The sequence below is a fragment of the Cervus elaphus genome, chromosome 22, assembly GCF_910594005.1.
Source record: "Cervus elaphus chromosome 22, mCerEla1.1, whole genome shotgun sequence".
Lineage (NCBI taxonomy): Eukaryota > Metazoa > Chordata > Mammalia > Artiodactyla > Cervidae > Cervus > Cervus elaphus.
In genome coordinates this window covers 23,639,310-23,665,346 of record NC_057836.1, presented here as the reverse complement: position 1 = coordinate 23,665,346, position 26,037 = coordinate 23,639,310, and the positions used below count along the sequence as shown (strand labels likewise).

General features: G+C 42.8%; 2 protein-coding genes across 2 annotated transcripts in view; one reads left to right on the top strand and one right to left on the bottom strand.

Annotated features, from left to right (window-relative positions):
• Nucleotides 1–26,037, top strand: part of GRIN2B (glutamate ionotropic receptor NMDA type subunit 2B) — a 480,842-nt gene that overhangs the window by 356,901 nt on the left and 97,904 nt on the right.
• Nucleotides 4,511–5,519, bottom strand: LOC122680710 (lys-63-specific deubiquitinase BRCC36-like). The gene has a single exon (XM_043882347.1). The coding sequence runs from the start codon at nt 5,517–5,519 to the stop codon at nt 4,812–4,814; it is 708 nt and encodes a 235-aa protein (XP_043738282.1). The 3' UTR covers nt 4,511–4,811.

Below are 26,037 nucleotides of genomic sequence, written 5' to 3'. Positions count from 1 at the left end.
CTTCTGAAAGACTCAAAGTGAAGGCAGGATGGTCTAGAGGACAGCTTGGTTTTGGAAATGGGAGAGAGCCCAGTTCAATGACCCACACTAGTTTTTTTTTTTTTTATCAACTGTGTTAGCCCAGCCACTGATATTACCTGAGTCTATTTTCCTTCTGTAATATAGGGCTTTGCCTAAGGCTATTATACAGATTAAAGGGGATTTTACAGTAACCAACTATAAAGGAGATGATAGTCAAACTGGTTAATGGTGGCTGAAACATAGCCAGTATTTTACAAATATCAGTTGGTAGTCTCCACCCTCTTTGTACAATTTTTTAAGATACTATCTGCACATGATAAAAAGTCAAATGATGCAAAAGAACATCCAGCAAAAAGAATGTCCTTTTATCATCTATGAGCCTTGGTTCCCCAGACCGCGTCTCAGAGCAATTGTTGTTCCCACTGTCACGTTTTTGCTCTGAAAATACACCAAGCATATTCAAAGTTTCCACATTTACTCAACCTCCTTTTTTCTTTTGAAACAAAGGGTACATGCTTTTGTGACCCTTTAGTGGGATCCTATATAAGTAGCCATTAAGGAGGCATGGAGGCAGGGAGCTGGAATAGCAGAGATCTCTGGATCAGAATTATATTCACAGAAAGCCAAGTACATATCTCTGGTAGGTAGAAATGTGAGGAACATTTAAAGAGGAATACAGATACACACAGACATAGCCTGGTGAGTTGGAAAGGGTAGGGGATGATAGAAAAATATTTCTGTGCAGAAGGGTTCATTTCTAAGTCTCTCTAAGAGAGGGGTAGATGAATAAACTTGCATTAAAAATAGTCTGGCACAGAGAGGCAGTTCCAACAAGCATTCGGGCTTCTGTCTTTATCTGAGCCTCTCATGATTTGCTTCATTGCTGCTGCTCCCTGCTTCCATTTAATCGTTCCTAAAATGGGGATAATAAAAATGAAATGCAGTGGGGGTGTGTTCTGAGCAATGACTTCAAGAAATGATGATGGTGCATTTTCAAGCTGTAAGATGTAAACAGACCTTAAAGGGACTGTCTAGGTCAGAACTGCGAGGATACGTATGGTTTTCATCTCCGCTATCCTTTCTCCCAAAAACACCAGACGTGTATTTTACAAGCCCACTCCCTCTTCCCTGTTTCCATCCACCGGAAAATACTCATCCTTGTATAGAGTACAGCATTCTCTGTTTGTCCAGGTCATTCTTTGGGCTCCCCAACCCCCAGTTATCATTTTAGGCTTCCAATCCTAACAGATTAGAGCCACATTCACCAGTGAAAGAAGGACTCCAGGAGAAAGTGGTTGATTGGAAATGCTGGGTCAGTAGTTTTATTTGTGAATTAAGTAAGAGAGAGGAAGGGTAACCAAACTGGTAGAAAGATAACTCCCAAGAGCTGCCGCAGCAGCAACATCATAAAACAGAAGGCGCCACTGGCATTTGGAGCCTGAGATGAATGAGTCCGGTTAAAGGCTGCTTCCGGTCACCCCGTATCCAGGAGACAGCACTACCTCCAGACTGTGGATGCTCTGTCATACTGGTACCTGCTCTTGTTGTTTAGTCACTCAGTCGTGTCCAACTCTTCGCGACCCCATGGACTGTAGCCCACCAGGCTCCTCTGTCCATGGGATTTCCCAGGCAAGAATACTGGAGTGAGTTGCCATCTCCTTCTCCAGGGGATCTTCCCAACCCAGGGATCAAACCTGCATCTCCTGCATTTCAGGTGGATTCTTTTACTGCCGACCACTGGGGAATTCCTTGAGGACAAGCAAAATTGTATTCCAGGATGGTCAGTTTGGTGGTGATATGAGAAAGGTCGATCACTGCTGTGACAGATTCCACTTGAAAGCCGTTGACTCTTGACCTAAAACAGCCTCTCCATCTCCCAAGCATGCATGTGTGCTTGTGTGGGCTCACACATAGACACACACACACACATATCATGGACAAGCTGATGGGCTGCTCACAAACATAGAAACCACATCTGTTTGGTTTTCCACTAGATGTCTGTTCCCTGCCTTAGACAGTGCTCAGCAGGCCAGGAAATACTTGGTGATGGCTGGAACACACCTGCCCCCACTTCATTCCACCTCACACCCCAGGGGAGGAGCCACTTGCCGTCCACACACTTTCCAGGTTCACAGAAGGCACCTGAGGAGTGAAATAAGAGCTTCTTCCTGCATCGGTGTGTTTGCTCTGCATCTCCCGATACCACCACTTAACAACATGTTCTTTTCACTGACTTTGAACTGCATCCTAATAGGCATCATTGGATTAAGGGATTAAGAAACAGACTCCATGGAGAAAGGCTGTGGGAATTGGGGTCATGGAGGGGAAGGAGGAGAGCAAGGAGGTGATGACTTTCTTTAAATCTATGAAGAATTATCGGACCAAGTGTTGACATCAGCTGTTCACCCTCTCTTCTCCAGACAGAACCAGAGTTAAGTGGGCTTAAGATCCAGCAGAAAGGATCTCTACTAGCTCTCGGGAAAATTTCTTCGTAGAGAGGAGTGTAGAGTGCCAGAACTGTTAACCACGCCAGGGGCTGACTTTGGAAGAATCTAAAATCCGGGGTATTTCTTAGGGGGCAGTCTGGCCCTGACAGCAAGGCGTGACTTCCAAGGCATTGAGGGTTTGGGGTCTTCCCTTCTTTCTTACACATAATAATTGAGCACCTACTATGATCCTAGCACTGCTCCCACCAAATTAGTCTTGTCATTTTCCTAGTTGCTGGGGAAAACAAAAAAAGAAGTACTGCAAGAAGGATGCAGATTGTGACACAAAATTTCTATAACCTAAGGGTTTTTTTTTTAATTTTTTCCTTATTTAAAACTTACAACTCTTTATTTTGCAATAATTACAAATTAACAGGAAGGTGCAAAAATAGTACAGGGAGTCCGAGTTTCCCCCAGTGGTAAGATCTTACACATCGCTATAGTCCAAATTCAAAACCAACATATGACAATGGTACAATACTACTGGCTAGACTGTAGACCTTATTTGGTTTCACCAGATTTTACATGCACTCCATTTGTGGGTTTTTTGTGTAGCTCCATATAGTGTTAGCACAGATATACATTCATTGTAATCAACACCACAATCAAGAAATAGAACTGTTCCATCAGCACAAAGGAACTGCTTGTGTTGTTACCCTTTATAATCACCCATATCTCATACCCCCTCCAGTCCCTATCCCTGGTAACCATTAATCTGTTCTTCATTTTTATATTTTTTTCATTTCAAGAATTTATAATGTTATACAAATGCAGTCATACAGTAGGTGACCTGTTGAGACTGACTTTTTTCATTCATCATAATACACTTGAGATCCATCCAAGTCGTGTATATCAATATTCTGTTTCTTTACATTGCAGAGTAGTATCCCATAGTGTGAATGGTTGGTTTAACTGCACACTCAACTGCAGGACATCTGGGTTGTTTCATTTGGGGCTATTACAAATAAAAGTGCTAATAACATCTGTACAGAAGTTTTTGTGCCAAAATAGGCTTTTTATTTCTTTGGGATAGATGTCCAGAAAAACAATTGCTGGGTAATAAAGAACATGTATGTTTAACTTTCGATCCTTGGGTCAGGAAGATCCCCTGGAGAAGGGAATGGCAACCTACTCCAGTATTCCTGCCTGGAGAATCCCTATGGACAGAGGAACCTGGCAGGCTACAGTCCATGGGGTCCAAAGAGTCAGACATGACTGAGCAGCTAACACTTTCACTTTCATGTTTAACTTTATTAAAAGTTTCCAAACTCTTTTTTTCAGAGTGGCTTACCATTTTACATTCCATTCAGCAAGGTATGAGATATCCAGTTTGTATGCTCAACAGCATCTGCTATTTTCACTATTTAAAAAAAATTTTGGCCACACCCCTAGGCATGTGGGATCTTAGTTCCCCAACTAGGGATCAAACCCATGCCCCCGGCATTGAAAGGCAGAGTCTCAACCACTGAACTGCCAGGAAGTCCCCATTTTCATTATTATTTTCTTTAGCCATTCTGATAAGTACATAGTCATAATTCCTTGTGGTTTTAATTTGCATCCCCTAATTACTAATAAGATTCAAGATTTTCTCCTATGCTTGCTTGCCATCCACATTCCCTCTTCAGTGCTATGTCTATTCATGTCTTCTGCTCATTTTCTAATTGTATTATTTTTTCCTCTTGACTTTATTCTAGATTCATCACGATAAATGGTTTGCAAGTGATTTCTCTCAATAACATCTTCCTCTTAAATTGTTTGCAGAGCAGAAGTTTTTCCTTTTGATAAAGTCCAGTATATCAACTTTTTCATTTTAGGACTGTGCTTTTGGGGTGAAGGCCAAGAGCTTGTTGCCTAGCCCAACATCCTAAAGATTTTTCTATGATTTTCTTCCCTAAAGGTTTTACAGTTTACATCTTACACCTAACATCATGATACATTTTCAGATTTGTATAATGTATACAGTTTAGGTCAAAGTTCCTTTTCTTTGCCAACTGCACCAACATGATTTGTTGAAAAGACTATCCTTCCTCCGTTGAATTGCTTCTGTACCTTTGTCAAAATTGGTTGGGCTGTCTTGATCACTGCAGTTTTACAGTAAATCTTGAAGTCAGGTAATGAGAGTCCTCCCAATTTTTCTTCTTCAAAATGGATTTAGCCTATTTAATTTTATTCCTGGTATTTTCATCCTTCCCCGTTCTGTCTCTGGCTTTATTCTAGAGAAGAAAGTTCTTGCAGAAGCTCTTCCTTTTCTTGTTGCAGCTCCTGGACATGCTGTTGGTTTTGCTCCAGTCTGTCCTCCAACCACTATAGTAGAGGTCCGCTGACTGTTGACATCTGACTACACAGATTCTTGGTAAACACTGAGCCATTATGGATCTTGGTTACTGAGTCAAGATGTGTAAGGCTGTGGATCCTCCTATATGCATCTTTTTCTTCTTGGCACAGGATCTTGGGCAGCTCAACTGCTGACTCAAGGCATACTTTCCCAATGGTTACATGAGGTACAATATGAATTGGGATTTCAATTCTCTCATACTCTGAGCTCCTTTGGGCCTGTATGGATTGAAAGCAAGTATAGAGTACCCGTCCAGTCTTTGTATTTTTATCTTCTATGAAGCAGGCAAATATAAGTCCTACAAAGCCTTGATCCATCATCTGGTACATGGCTTGTGCGCAGACATCAACATGTGAAGGCCAAACAGTTATATGGGGATGGGAGTGGTACCAACCCACAACTCTCATGGGGCGACCCGTCAGTTCAGCCAACCTCTCTGCCTCTGTTGAGGCCGCAGACAGCTGCTCTGGAGAAATTTCCACGCGATCCTTCCTCTTATCAGAACGTCGCAGGATGATGACAGAATGAATGTGAACAATTCTGATGGTGTCAAACTCCCCAATGCACAGCCCCATCACCTCTTCCTTCTCCGTGCTCAGAGCGTGGTTGAGACACACGAGGAAGGCATCCAACTCCAGATGGACCGCTTGCACTGCCTGCACCACCTGCGCCGCCATCTTGGTCCCGCCCGCTCACGTCAGCCTCCCGCCAGCTCGGGCCTGGCCAACCTACCGCTCAGCCGGGCGGGTTCCGCGGGGGGCGGGGCGCGCGGGGGCGGAGCTGGGGACGTGGGAGCCGGGCCTGGGCGGGTGCGCACCCTAAGGTGATTTTTAAATCTTTTATCTTATGTTTGGGTGGCGTTTCGTGTTGCCTGGTTAGTAAAGACCGTGAATCTATATGACACGGGCTTACAGACAGGGCCTCTGGGTTGCATGCTTTTGGTTGTCTTTCTAAGTTGTTGATTATCACAGACTCTCACATCCAAGTGATGTGGTTCCCTCAGCTCCAAGAGCCATGGCCCATGTGGCTTTTTGTCTACACCCTTTTCTGAGGTTCCAGAAAGAGACTTGTGTGGTGGGAAGGTGTGCACTTAAGCCCTCAAAGTCTCCATGGCCCTGTTAGTCCACAAAGTCAAGCTGCTGCCCCCATGTACGTTTATAAAATAATTTGAAGAGCAGAGCAGGATGTATTGGGGGAATAGACTTCAGAAATGTCATTTCAGAAAGGCTGGTTGTCTTCATGTGCTGTCATCAGCCACTGAATGAAAAGGATAAAAGACCAAAAAAACCTTGGTTGACTTTGCTTTTGAAACCTATACCTGCTAGTCAGGTTTGAGAAAAGCTGGACGGAGCTTGGAGACAGAAATGCTGGCTTGACCTTGACTTAAGGAAACGCAGTAAAGAGGAAAGTGTCCCCAAAGCTGAAAGACGGCTTTCATCCACCTTGTTTACTTTTTATTGAGATTTTTATTTCATGACAGTTATCTCTGGTTGGCTCCTGAGTCTCTGATGAACCATCTTTCTAATTCTGGCTTATGATGTTTCTTCAGTAGTAGTACTCTTGCCTGGAAAATCCCATGAACGGAGGAGCCTGGTGCTACCAGTTGGACACGACTGAGCGACTTCACTTCACTTTTCACTTTCACACATTGGAGAAGGAAATGACAACCCACTCCAGTGTTCTTGCCTTGAAGTTCCCAGGGACGGGGGAGCCGGGTGGGCTGCCGTCTATGGGGTCACACAGAGTCGGACATGACTGAAGTGACTTAGCAGCAGCAGCAGTGTTGAAGAAGTAGTAGTGGTGTGGAGGGGTTACAAGACTCATGTTGATAGATAAGTTAAAAACACTTACAATTTTCTTATTATAACATTTGCGATTTTCTTATTTGCTTATTAAATGTATTTAGGGGACAAAATAAAATTTACCCATTTCCATACCTACAAAGAACTAGCATTTACATTTCTTCTGTTTCTTATCTGATGCTTTTTTCTGTGTATATTATAATACAATACAGTGTGATACAATAGAATTGGAAACAATGTATGAACAGCTGCAATCTTCTTTCTCTCACTATGATATTGTGGCCATATTCTTATTTTATTAATGTTATCCGAAAGCATGAAACTTAATGACTGCCTCATTTTCCATTGTAAAGATGTATCGTACTATTTTTTTGGGCTGCATCACATGGCATGTGTGTTCTTAGTTACCCAAACAGGGATCGAACCCATGCCCGCTGCAGTGGAAGCACTATCTTCACCAGTGGACCACCAGGGAAGTCCCTGTATCATACTTCTTTAAACGAACCTCCCATGGTTAAGCATTCACATGTGTATTCAGTAGAGACTAGTACTCAGATGAGAATAATTTCAGAGTTTTTGATAATCCAACTTCAATGCCCTAAGATTGATGTCCAAGGTGACAAGGTTTGGTCACATTTTTGTTGTTGTATAATGACCCTAAACATTCAAAATGACATCCCTTAACCTGAGAAGCTTGAATTATATTAATTCGGTAACAGGAGAGTAGACACATGTGTGGTGGGTATGTGTCTCTCCTTGGTGGTTCCTGGTCTGCTGGGAATCTCAGAGGGTTTTCTCTTTCTGATCTTCTGATCCTCTAATTTCGCTGATAAGAATATTTATCATCTTTGGCAATTACAACACACGGAGGATGGGTTTGGTCACGTGGTTTGTGTCTGCCGTTTTCATCATGCTAGGACCATTTTCTTGCAAGTTAGAGGCCTTCAAAATTCAGGCACATGTTCCCAAGGAGCTAGTAGGGCTGGCTTATGCTTGTTGTGACATCATTTCTAGTGTTGTTTCCATTCTCCGTGCCCCAAGTGACCCAGGAAGATGGGAGAGCAATACCTTCTTTCACCAGTGGGGGCAGCACCTGGCTGCCTCTCACAGGCACAGGCTGATGTGCCTCAACACTGTCAGAGGCCATCATGGCAGAAACCACTCCTTTTGAACCTTGATGTATTTTCTACTGAACTGGCTACTTTGTGCATACATTAATAACATATTAACTTTCCCTGAGGTTTGGCATTAAAGCTATAATATCTGAATGTCCTTCATATACAAGCATACCTCTGTTGACCTACCACCAGGAGATCTTCTGATTTGAGTTCTTCCTGTAGCACTGATAGATTTGTGCAAGTTCCCACACAGTGTCTCTCACCACAGTACCTATTTCTGAGAGTTCGCTGAGACCAGGGTAAAGCAATCTGTGTGTACAGGAAGGGAAGCAACTGACCTTGGCTTGTTAACTCTTCTGATTGGCCCCTAGTACAAAAATTTAAAGGGAAGTCTAATTAAGAAAATAATCTGCCTTTAAGAATGAAAGCTATCAATAAAAAACATGAATACAAACATCCCACAACAGGTATAGAAGTCAGATTATTTGGTATGATTTTTCTTTCTCTATTAGAATGATTTATGTCCATAATTTCATGAACATTTCAGTTCATTTTGAGAGAGAGTGAGTTGCGGGGGTCACACTCTCACACTTTCTACCCACTCTCCCTCTCTGTGATCATATGACCCAGCTGTTCTCTGCTGCCCATAAAGGCTGCCCCGTTGCTGGTTCTATAAGCATTCCAGGTCTTAGTTCTATCAGCTAAGTGTTCTGAAGGTTTAAACTTAAAGCACCAGGGGAACGATGAGAATGAAAGTGTGGTCTTGGGGAGGCAAAGCAAGGAGGAGAATAGCAGAAGCAGAAGGCAGACGGTGGGGAGAGAGTGACAGACCCCACGGGGAAGAGGACCAAGTGCCCCATATTCTCCTTTTTACACCAGACTCCACTAGATCTCCTTTCACATTTTTCTACTCTTAGAGTGTGATGTGTGGTTTCTTTTAAGATCATTAACTTTGGCTCTTCTCATAATAACACATACCATTTTTTTCATTCATCCCATAAGGAGGGAAACTTGCTGGTGAAGAATGTGAATACTATCTCTTAGTTAGAATTTCTGGTGGATGTTTAAGCCACCTCAGCATTCTCTTCATATAACAGTGAAAAACATCTGTTCTCCCTATAGGGTCTGAGGAAGATGTATAGTTGCTAGAATAGTGTAGCCTGAGATCAAGGGATCTTAGGAAGATTTGGCCTCTAGCACATCTGACGTTTATATGACCCTTTAAGAGCAATGTGGTTTATGAAGAGTTTTATCATATAGGATCTAATTTTGATTCTGATGAAAACTTTGGGAAATATTTGTGCAGTTACATAAACTGAGGCTCAGAAAAGTCTGACTTGCCAAATTCATACATTTAAGGAGTGGCAGTACTGAGTGTAGATATTTACATCTGGCTCCATTTAAGTTCAGTATGCTTTTTGCCTTGATACACAGATTTTAACTAGACTAATGGAGTCAAAGTGTAGCAATACAAATGAGAATTCTTCTGTAGGCCAGAGGACGACAACACCATGGATACATGTGAGCCCTATCACATAAGAGTGGTTAAACGAAGTGTTCACACATGATCCTGTACTGGGATGAGGGAGAGGTTGGCTCAAAGTGTGACTGACTGTTTCAGGATAATATTTTCCTGAGAGGAACATGAAATGAAAAAGTAAGGGGGGAGGAGTGGGAGAAAGGAGAGAGGCAGGAAAGATAGAAAGAGCAACAACAGAAAAGCTTTTCTGCATCCTCACAGCCCTACACCTTTCTGCTACTATTACCGACACCAGCTTCCCAGGTGGTGCTTGTGATAAAGAACCCACCTGCCAATGTTGGAGATGTAAGAGACGTGGGTTTGATCCCTGGGTTGGGAAGATCCCCTGGAGTAGGAAATGGCAACCCACTCCAGTATTCTTGCCTGGAGAATCCCATGGATAGAGGAGCCTGGTGGGCTACAGTCCATAGGGTTGAAAAGAGTTGGACATGACTGAAGCAACTTAGCACACATGCACGCATTACAGACACACACACACCTAAAAATACATCATGAATACACACATGCATATCGCCTTTTTTTTTTCCAGTTAGAACAATAACCTGTCTCTTCAAACTGTGAGGACAGAACACCTTTCTCCCAGTAATAAAGGCCACAGCTACCTACAGAGGCAGCTGTCTAGGTTCTGATGGCATAGGGGAGATTTTCTAGCAAAGAGCTCGCTTCTGCAGTTGAAAGCTCTTCTAAAACGCATCCACCATGGCAGTGGCACTGTGGCCATGCAGCCCCATTGATCAGACACCTGCTGGAGGTGCAGAGAAATGTTGAACCACCGAGGAGAATTTAAAATAGCTGACCTACAAAACAGTTCTCATATCTTAGCGGGAGAGTGACATGAAATTTTAACTTTGTTTTCCATAAAACACAATCAACCAAATATTTTATGAGTTCAACTAGCTAAGAGAGAGGAGTTTGGAGATCTTATATAGAACTAGCTAGAGATCCATTGAGAAAAAAAAAGGTGCCACATATATAAAAGAGAAAATAGAAGCCAAATTCCATAGCTGAGACCACTGATCTGTGATTCATCATTCATCATCGGGAAACTCAATGTTTCCCGAAGTGTGATTTTGAGTTTCACTCTGGTACATAAGTTAAGAAGAATGAATATTCTTTAATTTAAGTAATCTACTTTAAAATGTTTCAATTTGTTTTTGGCTATGCCAGTTCTTCGTTGCTGTGTGTGGGCTTTCTCTAGTTTTGGAAAGCAGGGCTACTCCGGTTGTGATGAGAGGGCTTCTCTTTGCCATGGCTTCTCTTGTTGTGGAGCACAAGCTCTAGAGCATAAGGGCTTCAGTAGTTCTGGCGCACAGGCTTAATCGCCCTGAGGCACGTGGGATCTTCCTAGACCAGAGATCAAACCCCAGTCCCCTGTATTGACAGGAGGATTCTTAACCTCTGGACTAACAGGGAAGTCCTATTTATTTTTATAGTTATCTTCTATCTTTGGCAAGTAACACTTGTCTTACATTCACAGTCGTGATATGAATTTTTTAATAAATATTTTCTTAAAGAAGGTCATTTCATATATTAAATTAAAAATAGTGAAAGTAGTGCACATATGTTACAAAAATTGGAGCAGTAGTTCTTCAGTGAAATTTGGGAAATGCTTCCAGAAGGCAAAGGGTGTTACTGACCCCCGGTTCCTGAGTCACAGAGTCAGGACTGCCCTCCCTTTGTATCTTCTTTCCTCCTCACCTCCCTGTGTTGAGTCTACACACCAGCATAATTGCGACAACACCTTCTCCCAACCTCCTGTACTTTTATGGCTACATATCTTGTCTTATGCTTTCTCCTTAACCTTGGGTTCTTGAACTTGTCTTTTGAGGCATAGTTAAAAGCCGAGACGCATCATATCTTGCTCCCCTTCTGCCTAAAACAGGGAATCATACAAAGCAGTGTAAATAAATGTTGCTGCAGCTTTCTCATCCCTTTCCTCCCTTTTCTCATCTATAAAACGGGAAGGATGGTAGCACTTACCTCAAACTGTTGCTGTAAGGATCAAACGAATTTTAATTCATTTCAAATTCTTAGCACGGTATCGGGTGTGTAGCAGGCGCTGTGCAAATATTCACTGTTCTTTACTTGAATGTGTTTTTTCTTCTCGTTTTATTGAGATAAAATTGACAGTCCTGTGTGAGTGTAAGGTGATTTGACTTCCATACATCATGAAATGATAATCATAATAAGTTTGGTGAACATCCATCATCTTGCATAGACTCAACATTAAAGAAATTTTAAAAAGGTCCTTCTCACAATGAGAACTCTTAGGATTTAGTCTCTTAACAATTTTCATATATATCCTATAGTAGTATTAATTATATTTATCATGTTGTACACTATATCCCTAGGATTTGTTTATCTTACACTTAGAAGTTGATACCTTTTGATTGCTTTCATCCAGTTTCACTTACCCCCACTCTCCGCCTTTGGTAGCCACAAATCTAACCTCTTTCATGTGAGTTTGTCTTTGAAGTATAATTCAACATATGTTAAGCCAGTTTTAATACAACTGAAATTGGATTGTAGAAAACAAGAAAATGAAGAAAAACGATCCACGTGCACACATACGAACATGGCTGGATTTTGGCCTTAGTTGCTGAAAGGAAGTAGCTAGGAGACAACACATAGAATCCTTGATACGCTTCATGATAAACTGGTGATGAATACGCTTTCTTCCTTCATTCTTGAACAACTTTTTATACAGGGATTTTTAAAAATTGAGTCTTATTAATAATAAAAGAGTAGTAAAAGTCCACAACACAGCAGAGCAGTCCGCGCTGGGCTTATCGCCCCCAAAGCAGGGATTGGAAACATGTTCAGCTTAGATTTAGGATGTTGTGGTTCTCAGTAACCATTAAATAACCACCAAACCACATTAGGCAGTTGTGACTGCTCATGAAACCTCATATATCATGGGTCCTTGTGCCATGTGATCTCCTTGGCTTTTGTTTCACTGTAATAAACCACCGCTTTGTGGTTGATAGTAAAGAACAGCCAATCTCTCCTTTATGGCTTTCTTATTGTGTAGCAGGTAGGTTGACCCACAAGTGTGAAAGGAATTCCTCCCACAGGGGATGGTGGTTTATGTTCAAAGATATGTCCCAGTCAGGGTTGACTGTAACGGGGATGGCGGTGAAGTAGAGGGTGAATGATAGTGATGGTTGACACATGAATAGTGTCTTACAGTTCATACTGGTGGTTCTAAAAGTGTGGTCCCCCGGCCAGCAGCAGCAGCATCACCTGGGAACTTACTTGAAATGCAAGTTCTCAGGTCCTATCTCTGAAGCTCCAGGAATGAGACCCCAAAAATCTGAGTTTTAACCTATAAAACACAGGGGTAGTTTACCACAGATGTTGCCTTTTCACAAGGAGAAGTGTCCACTTAACGGATATTGTATACTGCCACTTTGTCACTGTTCTCTATTTTCATTTTATTTTCCAGCCATTTACTTGGAAATAAATCTGAATCTTTATCCCTCCACAAAGTTAAAGATAGAGCCAGAAGCCCAGCAGGAAAGAGTTAAGGCCTATACCTCTCCCTCCAGAAGATTCTGAATTACCCATGGTCTTCAGTTACTGATACAGAACTCCAGGATATTAGGCTGATTGTCTGAGGTTATTCATTCAGGAAATATCTCCCGAGGCTCTACTAAGTACCAGGCACTGTTCCAGGTATGGGGTAAACAGTACTGAATAAGACCAATAAATTCCCCACCCTCAATGAATTTATATCTTGGTGAGGAGATGAGACAACAAACACATCAACAAATAAGTAACTATCATCACTTCAAATGGTATCAAGCGCCATTAAGGTGGTAAGATTGGGTACAGTGGCTCTCAACCACGTGACACCAGCCACCAAGGGATTTTTAGAAATACCAGCCCCCAAAGCAGTTTCCCAGATGACTCAGTGGTAAAGGATCTGCCTGTCAGTGCAGAAGATTCAGGTTCGATCCCTGGGTTGGGAAGATCCCCTGGAGGAGGGAATGGCACCTCACTCCAGTATTTTTGCCTGAAAAATTCCATTAGCAGAGGAGCCTGGCGGGCTACAGACCATGGGGCCACAAAGAGTTGGACACAACTGAGTGACTAAGCGTGTACAAAGGGGCTTTTTAAAAAATGTATTATTTTAAATAAGTTGTCAGATAAATTTCTAAGGAAAGCTGTTATTATCAATAGCTATTATTAATTTAACTGCAACTTAAAGTAAAAACCTTTCAGATGATGCCCATATGTCCCCTGTTTAAACGTTGTCTGGCTGCTTTGTTGAGACTCCAGACCCACTTCCGAGCAACAGGGAAAATGTGGGTAGTATTTGATCTATCATTTTTCCCGTGACTACTAAGTTTTAGAGGATTGGGATATGAATTTTTATAATTTGACGCACTGGGCTATGAACATTCCACTTTTTATGCTTGATTTTTCCAGAGAGTCGATAAGCGTTAACCCTCTTTGTTCACTGAGAACTGCATTTAGTCACGTACCCTAACCTACGGTTCCAAGTGAACGTGACATTGTTTGCAGCTGTTGTGTCAATTATTTCGCTCCATTGGTTGTCTCCATTTCACCCTCTGGTGACAGTGTGACACGACACGAGGACTTGGTGAGAATGTTTAGGAAAGGTAATAAATCACAGGATGGGTAAAACATGGATCGTAGACATGTTCTATGTGACCTGGGGTGTTGTATTGAAGATTAAATTGGCTCTACCATTTAAAATTTTATAGATTACCCTGAAACTCCAGATTGGTGGGTTCCTAGAAAATCAGGAGAGTGGCCACCCTGGGCTCGCATTCTGCTGGGACTGAGGGGTGGACCCTCTTTGGAATGGAATGCATGCTTGCTAAGCAGCTTCAGTCATGTCCGAGTCTTTGCTCCTCTATGGACTGTAGCCCGCCGGGCACCTCTGTCCGTGGGATTCTCCAGGCAAGTATACTGGAGTGGGTTGCCATGCCCTCCTCCAGGGGATCTTCCCTGCCCAGGGATGGAACCTATGTCTCTTATGTCTTCTGCATTGGCAGGTGTGTTCTTTACCACTAGTGCCACCTGGGAAACCCCAGGAATACAAGCTGTCAATTCCATGCAGCCCTCTTGGGGTCCAGCCCTGTATTAACAGTCTGCCTCGTTCCTGCAGCCATTGGAGTCTGCAACTCCTAGAACAGGAATGAGTTCAGAAAAGATGCAGTCTCTGCTTAAAATTTAAAACATGTACCTTGAAAATGGGTACATTAAGGGTTAAGGAATTGGATAAAAATGTAGAGGACACCACCCTTCGATTGCTTGTTGCAATTCTCCTTGTGGTCCCTAGGGGGCAGCTGAGAATTCTGAGCGCTGTATTAAAAACACCTCAGTCCCACAGCGCATCCACAGTTCTGGGCTGTACTGAATCCTCAAATTCACCTTAGAATTGTAGAAGGCATAAGACATTACCTGTCTAAAGGGCTTTCTATTCGTCAGACAATGAAAGACAGAAATATAAACTTCTAATGTCTTTAAAAGTTTTAGGCATGTGTGAATTTGTCTTTTCTCTTGGCAAAGTCACAAATAATTCTACCTAGATGAATATCCTGGAAAGGCTTCATAGACAAGAGCTTTAAGGGGAATTTGAGTGATCCAAGGACATGTACCTGGCAAAGAAAGAAGGCTTCTGCAGAGAAAAATCTCAGCCAGGAGACCAAGAAAACGAAGGAAAGCGGTGGGCAAATGAAAGGAAAGAGATGTGGAAGAGGAAAAATGAAATCAGAATTGAAGGTAGGGGAAATGTCACATCTTTAAGAACAGAAACCTGATAGCGATTAAAGAGAGCAACAAAGTCTGAGTGTAGGGAGAGAGCAAGAGGACTCCTGTTATGCTAGTCCGCTTAAACTAATGCAGAGAGAAAGGGAAAGTCAGCAGTCAGGAAAAAAGGAGGTTGAGGTTGTCCAGGCAGGAAAAGAGCCACACTCAGATGAGATTGAGCTTTTAGGATGTAAGGAAAGACAGGTTCATCATGACAGTATCGGCAGGGGTATCTTGATCTTCCTGCAAGTGCTAAATAAGGATGTAAAGGAGGGTGCTCGGGTTTCTTTCTGCCCTGAAGATGAAGAATTGTAAATTTCCAGGCCCCCTGCCCCACCCCAGCCCAGAAGTGAGAGACGCTCCATCTCAGAAGAGAATTTGCTATATCCAAAGAACTACGGTGAGTAGATCGCATTTCCTCTACTTTGCAAAGTTCAGATAAACCTTTCTTCTTGGATCTCCACTGGCATTGCTTCTTTTCATGTGAGAGCAGAATCTCAAAGTCCACCAGAAGGCATTGCTTTTTCTTCCTGTATCCATTTACCGCTTCCTTTATCACGCGGCTTCAGTTCAGTTCTGCGAACGTAATCTGAAGGGTTTCTCTGCGAAGGACTCTGTGCCGGGTGCTAAGAGGAAATAAAGGTAAACAAGACACTCTGTTCTCAAGAAATGTGTGCTGTTGAGAATATCACACAGGTATAATGTAGGGAAGAATGTGATGATAGCAGGCAGCCACTAAGAAGACTCCCCAAATCTCTATGTATATGTTTATTCTCCCCATGACTGCTTGGGCTACTTAAGACTATACTTATATAAAAGCCCAGGGAGGAAACCGTGGTTTTAAATGTATTGCACACAAAGTTGTGAGGATCTCTGTTTCAGAACCAGAGGAATCTCATCTCATCTTTAGTAATAAACCTCTCTTTTACGTACTGATATTTGTTGTTTATGTCTGATCCAAAAGTATAGCAATTGTTCACTGAGAAAAAGTTCATAAAATAGAGAAAAGCATAAAGAAAAAAATAAGCTTCACCTCAAATTCTATCACCCAGAGATAATTTTTATTTATATATTGGGTTCTATCATTCCAATCTTTTCCACCATGCTCTTCTAGATTATAAATATGTTTTATAAATGTGTGTATTTTTAAAAAATTGAGATAATATTATACATCCTATTTTGTAATCCATGCTTTCCTTTAACAATATGTTGTGAATGCTATGCTGTAAATATATATCATTAAAATATAAGAAATAAAATATGATAGAAAATATATCATTAAATATTTATCAAGCCATTAATTGATCTATTATCTACATTTTGTTGTTGTTCAGTCACTAACTCTTGTCCAACTCTTTGCGATCCTGTGAACTGCAGAACACCAGCCTCCCCTGTCCTTCACTGTCTCCCAGAGTTTGTTCAGATTAATGTCGACTGAGCCAATGATGCTATCTAACCATCTCATTCTCTGTCACGTACGCTTATGCAGTCGGTGATGCTATCTAACCATCTCTATTCATCTATTTATCACATAACTTTTGGTGCTATGTATTACCTCATTATTTAGAATCTGTGTGTGTAGATATACATTACAAAAACCCCTCTCCCATCAATGCACCCCTTCCTCTTCCCACACCCCCACCCCCGTCATTGACACACAAGAGTTTGGCCATGGCTCATTGGTCTGAGCGTGTTAACAGTAGGGGGGCTGCCCTTCTCGGGGTTTGCCCCCTGCATCTCTCACTTCCAGGTGACCTGCTAGAGGGGGAACACCAACAGGTGCTCCCGAGAACGCCGGGACACCTGCCCGTGTTGGCTCTCCCTGTATCACTGAACGTGAACTCTGCTCCTCCTCTGAGCAAACACAGCCCTCCTGGGACCGCCACTGCAGTTGCAAATCTGTCTCCTGGTGCTCTTTCCTAAATGCCTTTTTAAACATGTTCAATAATAGATGAGCACCTGGGCCCTTCTTCTAGGAGAGCTCCAGTGGTTTTCAGAACATGAAAAAGCTATTTGGCCCTTTAGAGCCGAGTCTTGGAACATCCCCAAATCCCCGCGACAGTGTTTAATAACCACTCGCTCCAGGACAGCAAGTGGTTTGCCTGGTGGCTTTTGTTGCTCCATTTCCTCGCTGCGTTACTTTTTCAATCCTGGCCTCAACTCTCATTGAATCTCTGAAACCAGTCTGCTGGCACGGAAGTTCCTGATCTCTTCCCTTGCCCTTTTCTTTTTTAAAAAGTATATATTTATTTGGCTGCATTGGGTCCTAGTTGCAGCACGCGGGATCTTCTGTCGCGGTTCTTGGACTCTCTAGTTGGAGTGCATGGGCTTTAGAAGTTTCGGCATGTGGGCGCTGTAGTTATAACACGTGGGTTTAGTCACCCTGCGGCCTGTGGGATCTTAGTTCCCCAACTAGGGATCAAACCAGCGTCCCCTGCATTGCATGGCGGACTCTTAGCTACTGACTGGACCACCAGGGAAGTCTCTCTTCCCTGCTTTCTTTCTTTCTCTGGCTCCTCGATGCTGCCTGCCTTAAGCAGGGTGTCCAGCCCCAGTGGGCCCTAAATTCCCAGATACAGGCAAGCCCATTTCCCTTGGCCTGTCAGACTTGGCTCCACCTCCATCACTGCATGACCTTGGACAAGTCCCTTAAGGTCCTCAGGCTTCAGTTTCTGTATCTATAAAGCAAGAATCCCCAAGATCCCTTCTAGTTCAGGCAGTCTGTGGTTTCAAGTACATACTTGGATTTTACACAGTGTTCTGACTGTGCCATGGTTTTAATGGCATCTATTTATTTGTTAATTTGTTGTAAGAATTGCTTATTTTTAGAACTTCGTTTCCTAGGTGGGGTAGCTCTGTCCTTGGTTCCATAGGCTTACTTAATGGCCACCTTTTTGGGATGGAAGCTGGGAAGGGGGGTTGAATTTTTCCATTGCCCTGCTTCTCTGGTCTTTTTAGTAATTGACAAAATAATGGTGGAGGGCAGGCTTCTTTGGGACCTGGCTCCTGAGCACTTGGGGGAAAGCTTTGATGGTCTGCCTTATGAGGTTTGACTGTTTGTGTCTCCTTCATGGAAGAGGCATGGGTGGTTGTGTTGCCTACATGTAAGTGTCATGGTTGCACACACACCCACTGGAAACTTCTCTTCTTATCTTTATTTTGTGTTTCTGGATATTGTTTGACAAGTGATCACTTATCTCTTTCTCTGAGATCCCTTCCTTCAATATTAGAAATAACTTATAGGGTATTTTTTTTTTCCTTTATATGTTTTGAAGTCACTATTGTATTCTGAGTCTAAATTGTATGTTACTGCTCTAGTTTACCATTGGTTGGATGAATTTTTAATTAGTGCCTGCAGTGTGCTGGATTTGTTCTCCAAGAAAGGAGAGTGAGGGAGAATGGACAGAAAGGTGGAGAAAGCAAGAGAGAACTGAGGAGAAGGGTCAGCATCACAAGAGAAGTTAGAAAGGGTGGACATTTCTCAAAAAGGGTGAGGAATAGTGTAGACTGCATCCAGGACAGAAAACAGGGGAAATGAAGGAAAGAAATCAGAAGACTTGGGGAGTCTAAACCCTAGTTTGTGCTAGTTCTTCTAAAGAAGATTCTCAAAAGAGACAAGAGCCCTGGCTAACAGATAACAGTTAGTAATAACTATCACTTCTGCAATATGTCAGTAGTATAGCCCAGACCCTGTTCTAAGCAGATCACTTATATTAACTCATAGTAGTCTTCACAGCATTGGTATGGAGCATTATTTAGGGACAAAGCAACAAATCAAAAAATCATGAGGCCCAGAGAGGTGTAGTGGCTTTCTGAAGGTCACACAGCTAAGAGGTGGAGGAGCCAGGATTTGAACCAGGCAGTCAGACTCCAGAGATGGTAGTGACTACCGCACACCATTACATGTAGCATAAGGAAAGATCTGGTCCCACTCATGCCTTAGTTTCTAACTGTCCTGATGCCTGTTTCCTTCCCCATCAGTTCTTGCTGCTCTGAAATTCAAGCCTCATGCTGCATGTTTGCCAAAGGTGCTTAGCATGTTTGCTCTGGCCTCAGGCATTGAGTATAATCATCATTGGGCTGAGTGGTTCTATTCTGAGCCAAGTCCGGTCAGGAGAGCAAGTCTGAGAAAAGAGGGTATTTGGCCCACATGTTTGCTTATACAGAGAGAGATGAGAACTGTGTGGGTTTTGAATACCTTGGCTATCTTATGCCTTCTGGTTTCATGTTACTGACACCCCACTCATTTCTAGCCTGTCCTCGAGAGTATATGGAATCTAGAAAAATGGTACTGATGAACTTATTTCAAGAGCAGGACTAGAGATGCAGACACAAAGAACAGACCTAGGGACACTGGGGGAGTGGGGATGAACTGAGAGGGGAGCATGGACATGTATGCACTGCCGTGTGTAAAGTAGATCACTAGTGGGAAACTGCTGTATAGCACGGGGAGCTCAGCTTGGTGCTCTGCGACAAGCTAGAGGGATGGGATGGTGGGGTGGGAGGCTCAAGAGGAAAAGGATATGTACACACATTGGAAGGACTGATGCTGAAGCTGAAGCTCCAATACTTTGGCCATCTGATGCAAAGAGCTGATTCATTGGAAAAGACCCTGATGCTGGGAAAGATTGAGGGCAGGGGGAGAAGGGGGCAACAGAGATGAGATGGTTGGATGGCATCAGCGACTCAATGGACGTGAGTTTGAGCAAAGTTCAGGAAACAGTGAAGGACAGGGAACCCTAGTGTGCTGCAGTCCATGGGGTTGCAAAGAGTCAGACACAACTTAGCGATGGAACAACAACATAGATCAGAAACTGACACGTTGTGAAGCAATTATATTCCATCTGCAGAAGGGAGTGTAGTCCAATTAAGCAAGTAAAACAACTGACCCAACTTAGGGAGTTGCTTGTTTATTTCTTCAACTCTCAGAGAGAAGGCTGACATTCCCAATTCCATTTCTTCCGTCAAAATATTGTTCCTCATTGTTCCTGCCATCTCTGACAATCAGAAGCTTCTGTTTCTCTTATTTACAGATAAATAACCAGAACCTAGGCTAGAATGTCATTCTCCACCTAAGACCTGTTCTTAAGCCTTGGACTGGGCTTTGCAGAACTGGAGGCAGACCTAGCCTCACTTTCTTATAATTGCCATGGTAACGAGTGGACAGGAATCCCAGAACCTTAGGTTTTGGGACAGTTCCAGCCCAGAAAAGCAAAACACACCAGCAGGATGGCCAAAACTAAACTCCGGAGCCTTTGTTTCAGCTCCAGAAGAGAACACAGTCAGTACTTGCTATCTACAGGAACTCAGCGAAAACAAAAATAAACTGTCAGAAACAGAACCAGTTGACTCATGGGCAGCAAGTGGTTTGAGGGAGCCGGCGCTAAGCTGCCTTGTCCATCTTGCTGTGGGCATCACGCTGCAAGGCTATTGTCTGAAAGTTTAAGCAGAGACCCCCAGCTGTAAAGTATTAGCAACAGATTTCTTAAAAGATGTGCTTTATGTCAAGATTCTCTCTTTGGTCTTTTCACATACAAACAAGCAAACAGTTCACCAGCACTGAAGCCTTTCATTCTTCAGTTTTCTACTTATTTCTCAACATTCACACATTTTCAAATATTTTCCTACAACTTCTCTGCAAAGAACCCAAGGAAGCTTTTCTTTTCCTGGCCGCCGCCTCCTTCTTCTTTCTCTCTAGCCCTGCAGTGAGCTTCTCATTACACCTCTTACCATGATAATTCCAGAAATACCATCTCCCTCTTCCCTCAGGCCTTTTATCTGTGGATTCCCATTGAGCCACTCAGGCTGTGAGGGCTACTGACCTCACTAGCTACTTCCAGCAGCCTAGTGACCAATGCAGTGTTCCTCTGCTTCTGGGCCTTGGAGGGAAAGAGCTGGAAGCACAGGTGTAGCCCCTTGGTGTTTTGAGCATCAGGAAGGAAATAGCAAAATTTTGCAGCTGTTTTCTCTATCATTTTTGACAAAAGCAGATACCTAGTCCCAAGTCTGGCTCAACGGATAGAAATTTTCGGATAAAAGAACCGTAGACCTATCCTGCAGAGAAGGGGAACGATGGACAATGCAAGTGACCAGTTAATGGTCGTAGACAAAACTCACCTGCAGTCACTGGATGGAGACATGCTTATTTGAAACAATGGAACATTATTCAACCCTTAAAAAGGAAGGGAATCTGCAGTATTCAACAGTGTGGATATTTTGTCACAGAAGGACAGACGTTGCATCATTCCAGTTATGTAAGGGCTCTAAAATAGCCACATTCATAGACTCAGAGAGAGGGATGGTGGTTGCTAGGGGCTAGGGGGTAGGGCATATGAGGCGTTGCTAACTAATGGGCATAAAGTCTATGTAATGCAGGATGAAAAAGTTTTAGAGATCCACTGTGCAACGTTGTACCTATGGTCACTACTGCTGTATTGTGCATTTCAAAAGGTTAAGAGGGTAGATCTCAAGTTGTGTTCTTAACACATAGAATATTTTTTTTAATTAAAGAAAATTTTAAGAGACAAACTTATTTCAAAGATAAAGTCACAATATTGTCACTGTATATACTCAGTGAGCAGAATGGAAGTTGTCTCACTTCCAACACTTGTAACACTACAATATGCTCCCATTGTAATGGCCTTTCCTAGTGACACTGTGGCTTCCTGGCTCTCAGTCCAGTTAATCCACTTGTTCCCTTTCTGACCTCTGTTTGAGAGCTAATTCTGGTGACCCCTCTTTCATTCTTGTGACTCCCTCTCTGTTTGTGTCCCCTTCCTTTACTGGCTTATCTTTCACTCTTGTTCTCACTTTGCCACACTGTATTCACTGTGTACATCCTGGGTTCCGTCCTTAATCCTCTCATTCTCTCACAGATCCATCTAGACAGATGTTATGGACAGCCTGTGTCTACAAAGGGATGACTTTAAAATGTCTGTACCCAGATTTTTCTCCTGAACCCAGACTTAGACTTGTGTGTCCAATCACCTTTAGTGTTGTTTTTTTTCCCAACATGGATCACTTTTTTAAAAGTCTTTATTGAATTTGTTACAATATTGCTTCTCTTTTACGTTTTGGTGTTTTGGCCGCAAAATATGTGGGATCTTCAGTCCCTGACCAGGGATCGAATCCATACCCCCTGCATTGGAAGGTGAAGCCTTAACCACTGGACCACCAGGGAAGTCCCCACCTTTAGTCTTACATCCCACAGAGACTTCAAGCCCACCAAAATTAGAACTCTTGTCTCCTCCTCTCTTCTTGCATCAACATTGACATCAACATCTATCCAGTTATCAATGTGGAAACCTGGGAATCATTCTGGGTTATTTCTCTTTCTCGTCTATCCCTCTAATATCTGCCTGCTTCTCTTTCTTTCTTCTCTCTTTGTCATTTATTGCATGAGTCAGTGCACTTACCTCCTTTCCCCGACTCTGATCCAATCCTCTTCTAATCTATCCTTCACACAGAGTCAGAGGAATCCTCCTAAACATAAAATTATTCATGTCTGTTCCCTGACTCAAACTTTGCCATAGCACTCCAGTGACATCAAGATGAAAACTCAAAGCAACTCTGAGAAGATTTGATTCTCATGTTCTGGCTCCAAACTCCTGCCAGCCTCTTCATTCTCATTTTCCATCATTCCTCCCCTTAAACCCAATGTTCTATCCACAAGAAACTGGTTCTCTGAATCTACCAGACTCTCGCCTTCCTCTCTTAACCTGCTTTTCCCTTTGTCTGGAAGGGTCAACTTTCCTCTTCCTGTCTCAGGACTTTTCCACTTGGCTAACACTTTTTTTTTTGGCTTGGGCCAACTAATCAGTTGGTCTTAATTTTTGGACAAAGATCTCAGTCAGTCACTTGGCTAACTCTTAATGACTCCTCAGGGTCCAGTACAGAAGTTGCCTCCTCTGGTGATCTTTTCCTGACTTCCTTGCCAGCCAGATTAGAAACTGAGTATGTTTGTCCTGGAACCAACTGATATGTACCTTCATCCATATGCTTATCACACTATATTGTGCTTGCTGGTGTTTGACTGTGTCTTTCTCCTAACTGCAAGTTCCTGCCAAATGAGAACTAAGTCTTTAATCTCTGTATCCTTAGTACATAATGCAGCCCAGAGCATAGTAAAGGCTCAGTAAATGTTAAACAAACAAATAAATGAAATCCTAAATGATCTCATTTAATCGACACAGCTTCTCATTGGGTAAATATTATCCTTGTTTTATAGATGAGAAAACCTAGATCTGAGGAGGTTAAATAACTAGCTCAGGATCATGTGAATATCATGTCACAGAGCAGCGTGGGTCTGTCTGAACCTCGTGGAGAGTTTGCATGGGCACTAACAGCATCTTCTTGCCCTCAAAGCAACTTCTGATGTAGAAGAGCTTCAAGCATGGTTAGGAGAAAAGTACGGAAGTAGGAAAGAGTCATATTAACAAGTGAGGGTCAGAATGAGGAAAGTTAGCAATAGATCCTAAAGCCCAGTGAAATGGATGGACTTTATGCTGGCCTTTATTTTAGTCGCAAAATTTCTGTTAATGCCTATAAAATCAACACCAGCCCTCTAGTTCACTAACGTTCACTGAGCCACCATTATATGCTTGACTCATTGGAGAATGTAAAGCTACCATCGCCACTGCTTGAGAAAGTCTGCACTGAGATATCTTTCTTCCCCCTGTTCTCCCATTTCTGTCTCTCCCTCAAAAGATATTAAACTTCTTCTTAGGCTCCTTTCTCCACTGGGTTGTGGGAAAGATTTTGGAGACCCACCTGTCTACACATGGTTGATGACAAATTTAATTGATCACAAGGCCCATTTTAATGGAGGACAGAGTCACTGCCAAAGACATGTGTGCTTCTGCCTGAATGCTGTCTGGGTCTATTTGCATACCTCTGGGTCCATATCACCCTTTCTCCTTGCATGAGGAAATCAGTCTTGTCGTCCTCTCTCTTTTCTTCCACGTGCTAGCCTGGCCTGAGTCCTGTTCCTACCATGGGTTATGAGGTCTACACCAGCTTAGCTCAAGGTTTCTGAGACGAGCGTATGTTCCAGCTATCTCTCTCATTTCCTTTTCTCTGCCACTGGTGGATGTGCTTCAAAACAGACTTTCCCTTTATTAAATGGAATGACCTCATCTTCATGGAAATATTTGGTAGATAAAACAGCAGACAGTAAAAGGCCATATAAACCCTTTAGGTTAAATGGCATTCTTTGCATTGCTTTATACGCTCAAAAAATGTATTAAGGATCTACTATGCACCAGGCTCTTATATAGTCCTCTAGCACTAAGATTTGGTCACAAACCCCAAAGACAAAAATCTCTGCTCTTATGGAGTATCCTTTATAGATGGGGAGATAGAAAACAATGGAGCTAAGTAAATTATACTGTATGCTGTTGTTCCCAGCTGCTCAATCGTGTCTGACTCTTCCCAGCCCTTTGGACTGTAACCGGCCAGGCTCTTCTGTCCATGGGATTCTCCAGGCAAGAAATAGAATACTGAAGTAGACTGCCGTTTCCTCCTCCAGGACATCTTCCAGACCCAGGGATCAAACCCATGTCTCCTGCATTGCAGGCAGGTTCTTTACCACCTATCCACTGGGGAAGCCCATTCAGTGTGTTAGATAGAGATAAATGTAAAAGAGAGAAAGTGAATGAAGGACATTTGAAGTGTAACAGGGAAGGTGTTGAAATTCTAGATAAGTAGCTAAAGAAGTCCTCAATGAGAAGGTGACTGAGGTGACCATTTCTGCTCTATTTGTAAGGGGAGTTCTTGAATTAAGAATCAGTTGGGAGAATCCAGAGTGAAGAACTTCTATCACAGATCATGGTTCATGGTGAATGCTCAGAGACCACCATTGAAAGCCTCCCAGAAGGGAATTACTGGTTATCTAAGAAGAGCCATAGTAACATGCATTATTTTTGAATCCTTAATCCTATAGTTCTCATCCACATGTAAATGTTCAACTATTAGAGCTAGATGGTTACTCAGAATATGTCTCTAGCCCGTTATTTTATAAGTGAGAAAACAGAGGGCCAGAGGTTTGAATGATTAGGGCAGCTTAGCTGATGAGGAAGGTAGGCCTCTTCTTTCAGAATATTTTCCCAACAGCCTCTTCTGGGGACTTTTCAAACCACTGCTTAATGAAAGCTAGTATGGCTGTCTGCTGTGTTACTTTCCCCAGATTATTTATTTTTTGTCTCTTATTCTTCTCTGTGAAGTCAACCACACAAGGCATTTATGTTAAAACCAATGTCCTAATAAGTTAAAGAAGAATGCTGGACTCACAAGGACATTCAACCCTAAGGCTCCCACATTTCCTGTCCCTCTCAGGTTTTTTATTTAGCATGTAATTTCGTCTTTTTCAATCATCAGATCCTCCAGGTCAGGGCTTTGTTATCTGCATTCTGAAGTTTTCACTGCACACTACCTATGCATGCCTTTTTCTTGGAAAGTGAAGATGATAAAGTCCAGAAGTGTTCATTGGTCTCACACCCCTTTTCAACTAGTCCCTGCCTGCTATCATAGGAGGTCCCTGCAATAAGATCTTTCATCCAAGAAGAAGCTGTTTTCTTCGAGGCAGTAGAAGGGAATCTGAAATTCTAGGAATTCTCATAGCGAATGACAGTCTGTCCCTTAGGCCTTTCACACCTGCTGCCTGGTCTTCTCTGGTGGCTCAGAGGGTAAAGAATCTGCCCACAATGCAAGAGACCTGGGTTCAAGCCCTGGGTCGGGAAGATCCCCTTGGGTAGGAAATGGCAACCCACTCCAGTATGCTTGCCTGGAGAGTTCCATAGACAGAGGAGCCTGGTGGGCTACAGTCCATGGGATTGCAAAGAGCTGGACACGACTAAGCGACTAATACACACACCCAGTCTTCCAAGTGGCTTAGTGTTACCTAATTGACTGCATTAAAGCTGAGGCCGGCAGTGCCCTTTGCTCTTGCCTGCTCTAG

What these genes read in the sequence shown, in the direction of transcription:
- LOC122680710 (XM_043882347.1), bottom strand. Translation starts at nt 5,519, where the DNA reads ATGGCGGCGCAGGTGGTGCAGGCAGTGCAAGCGGTCCATCTGGAGTTG.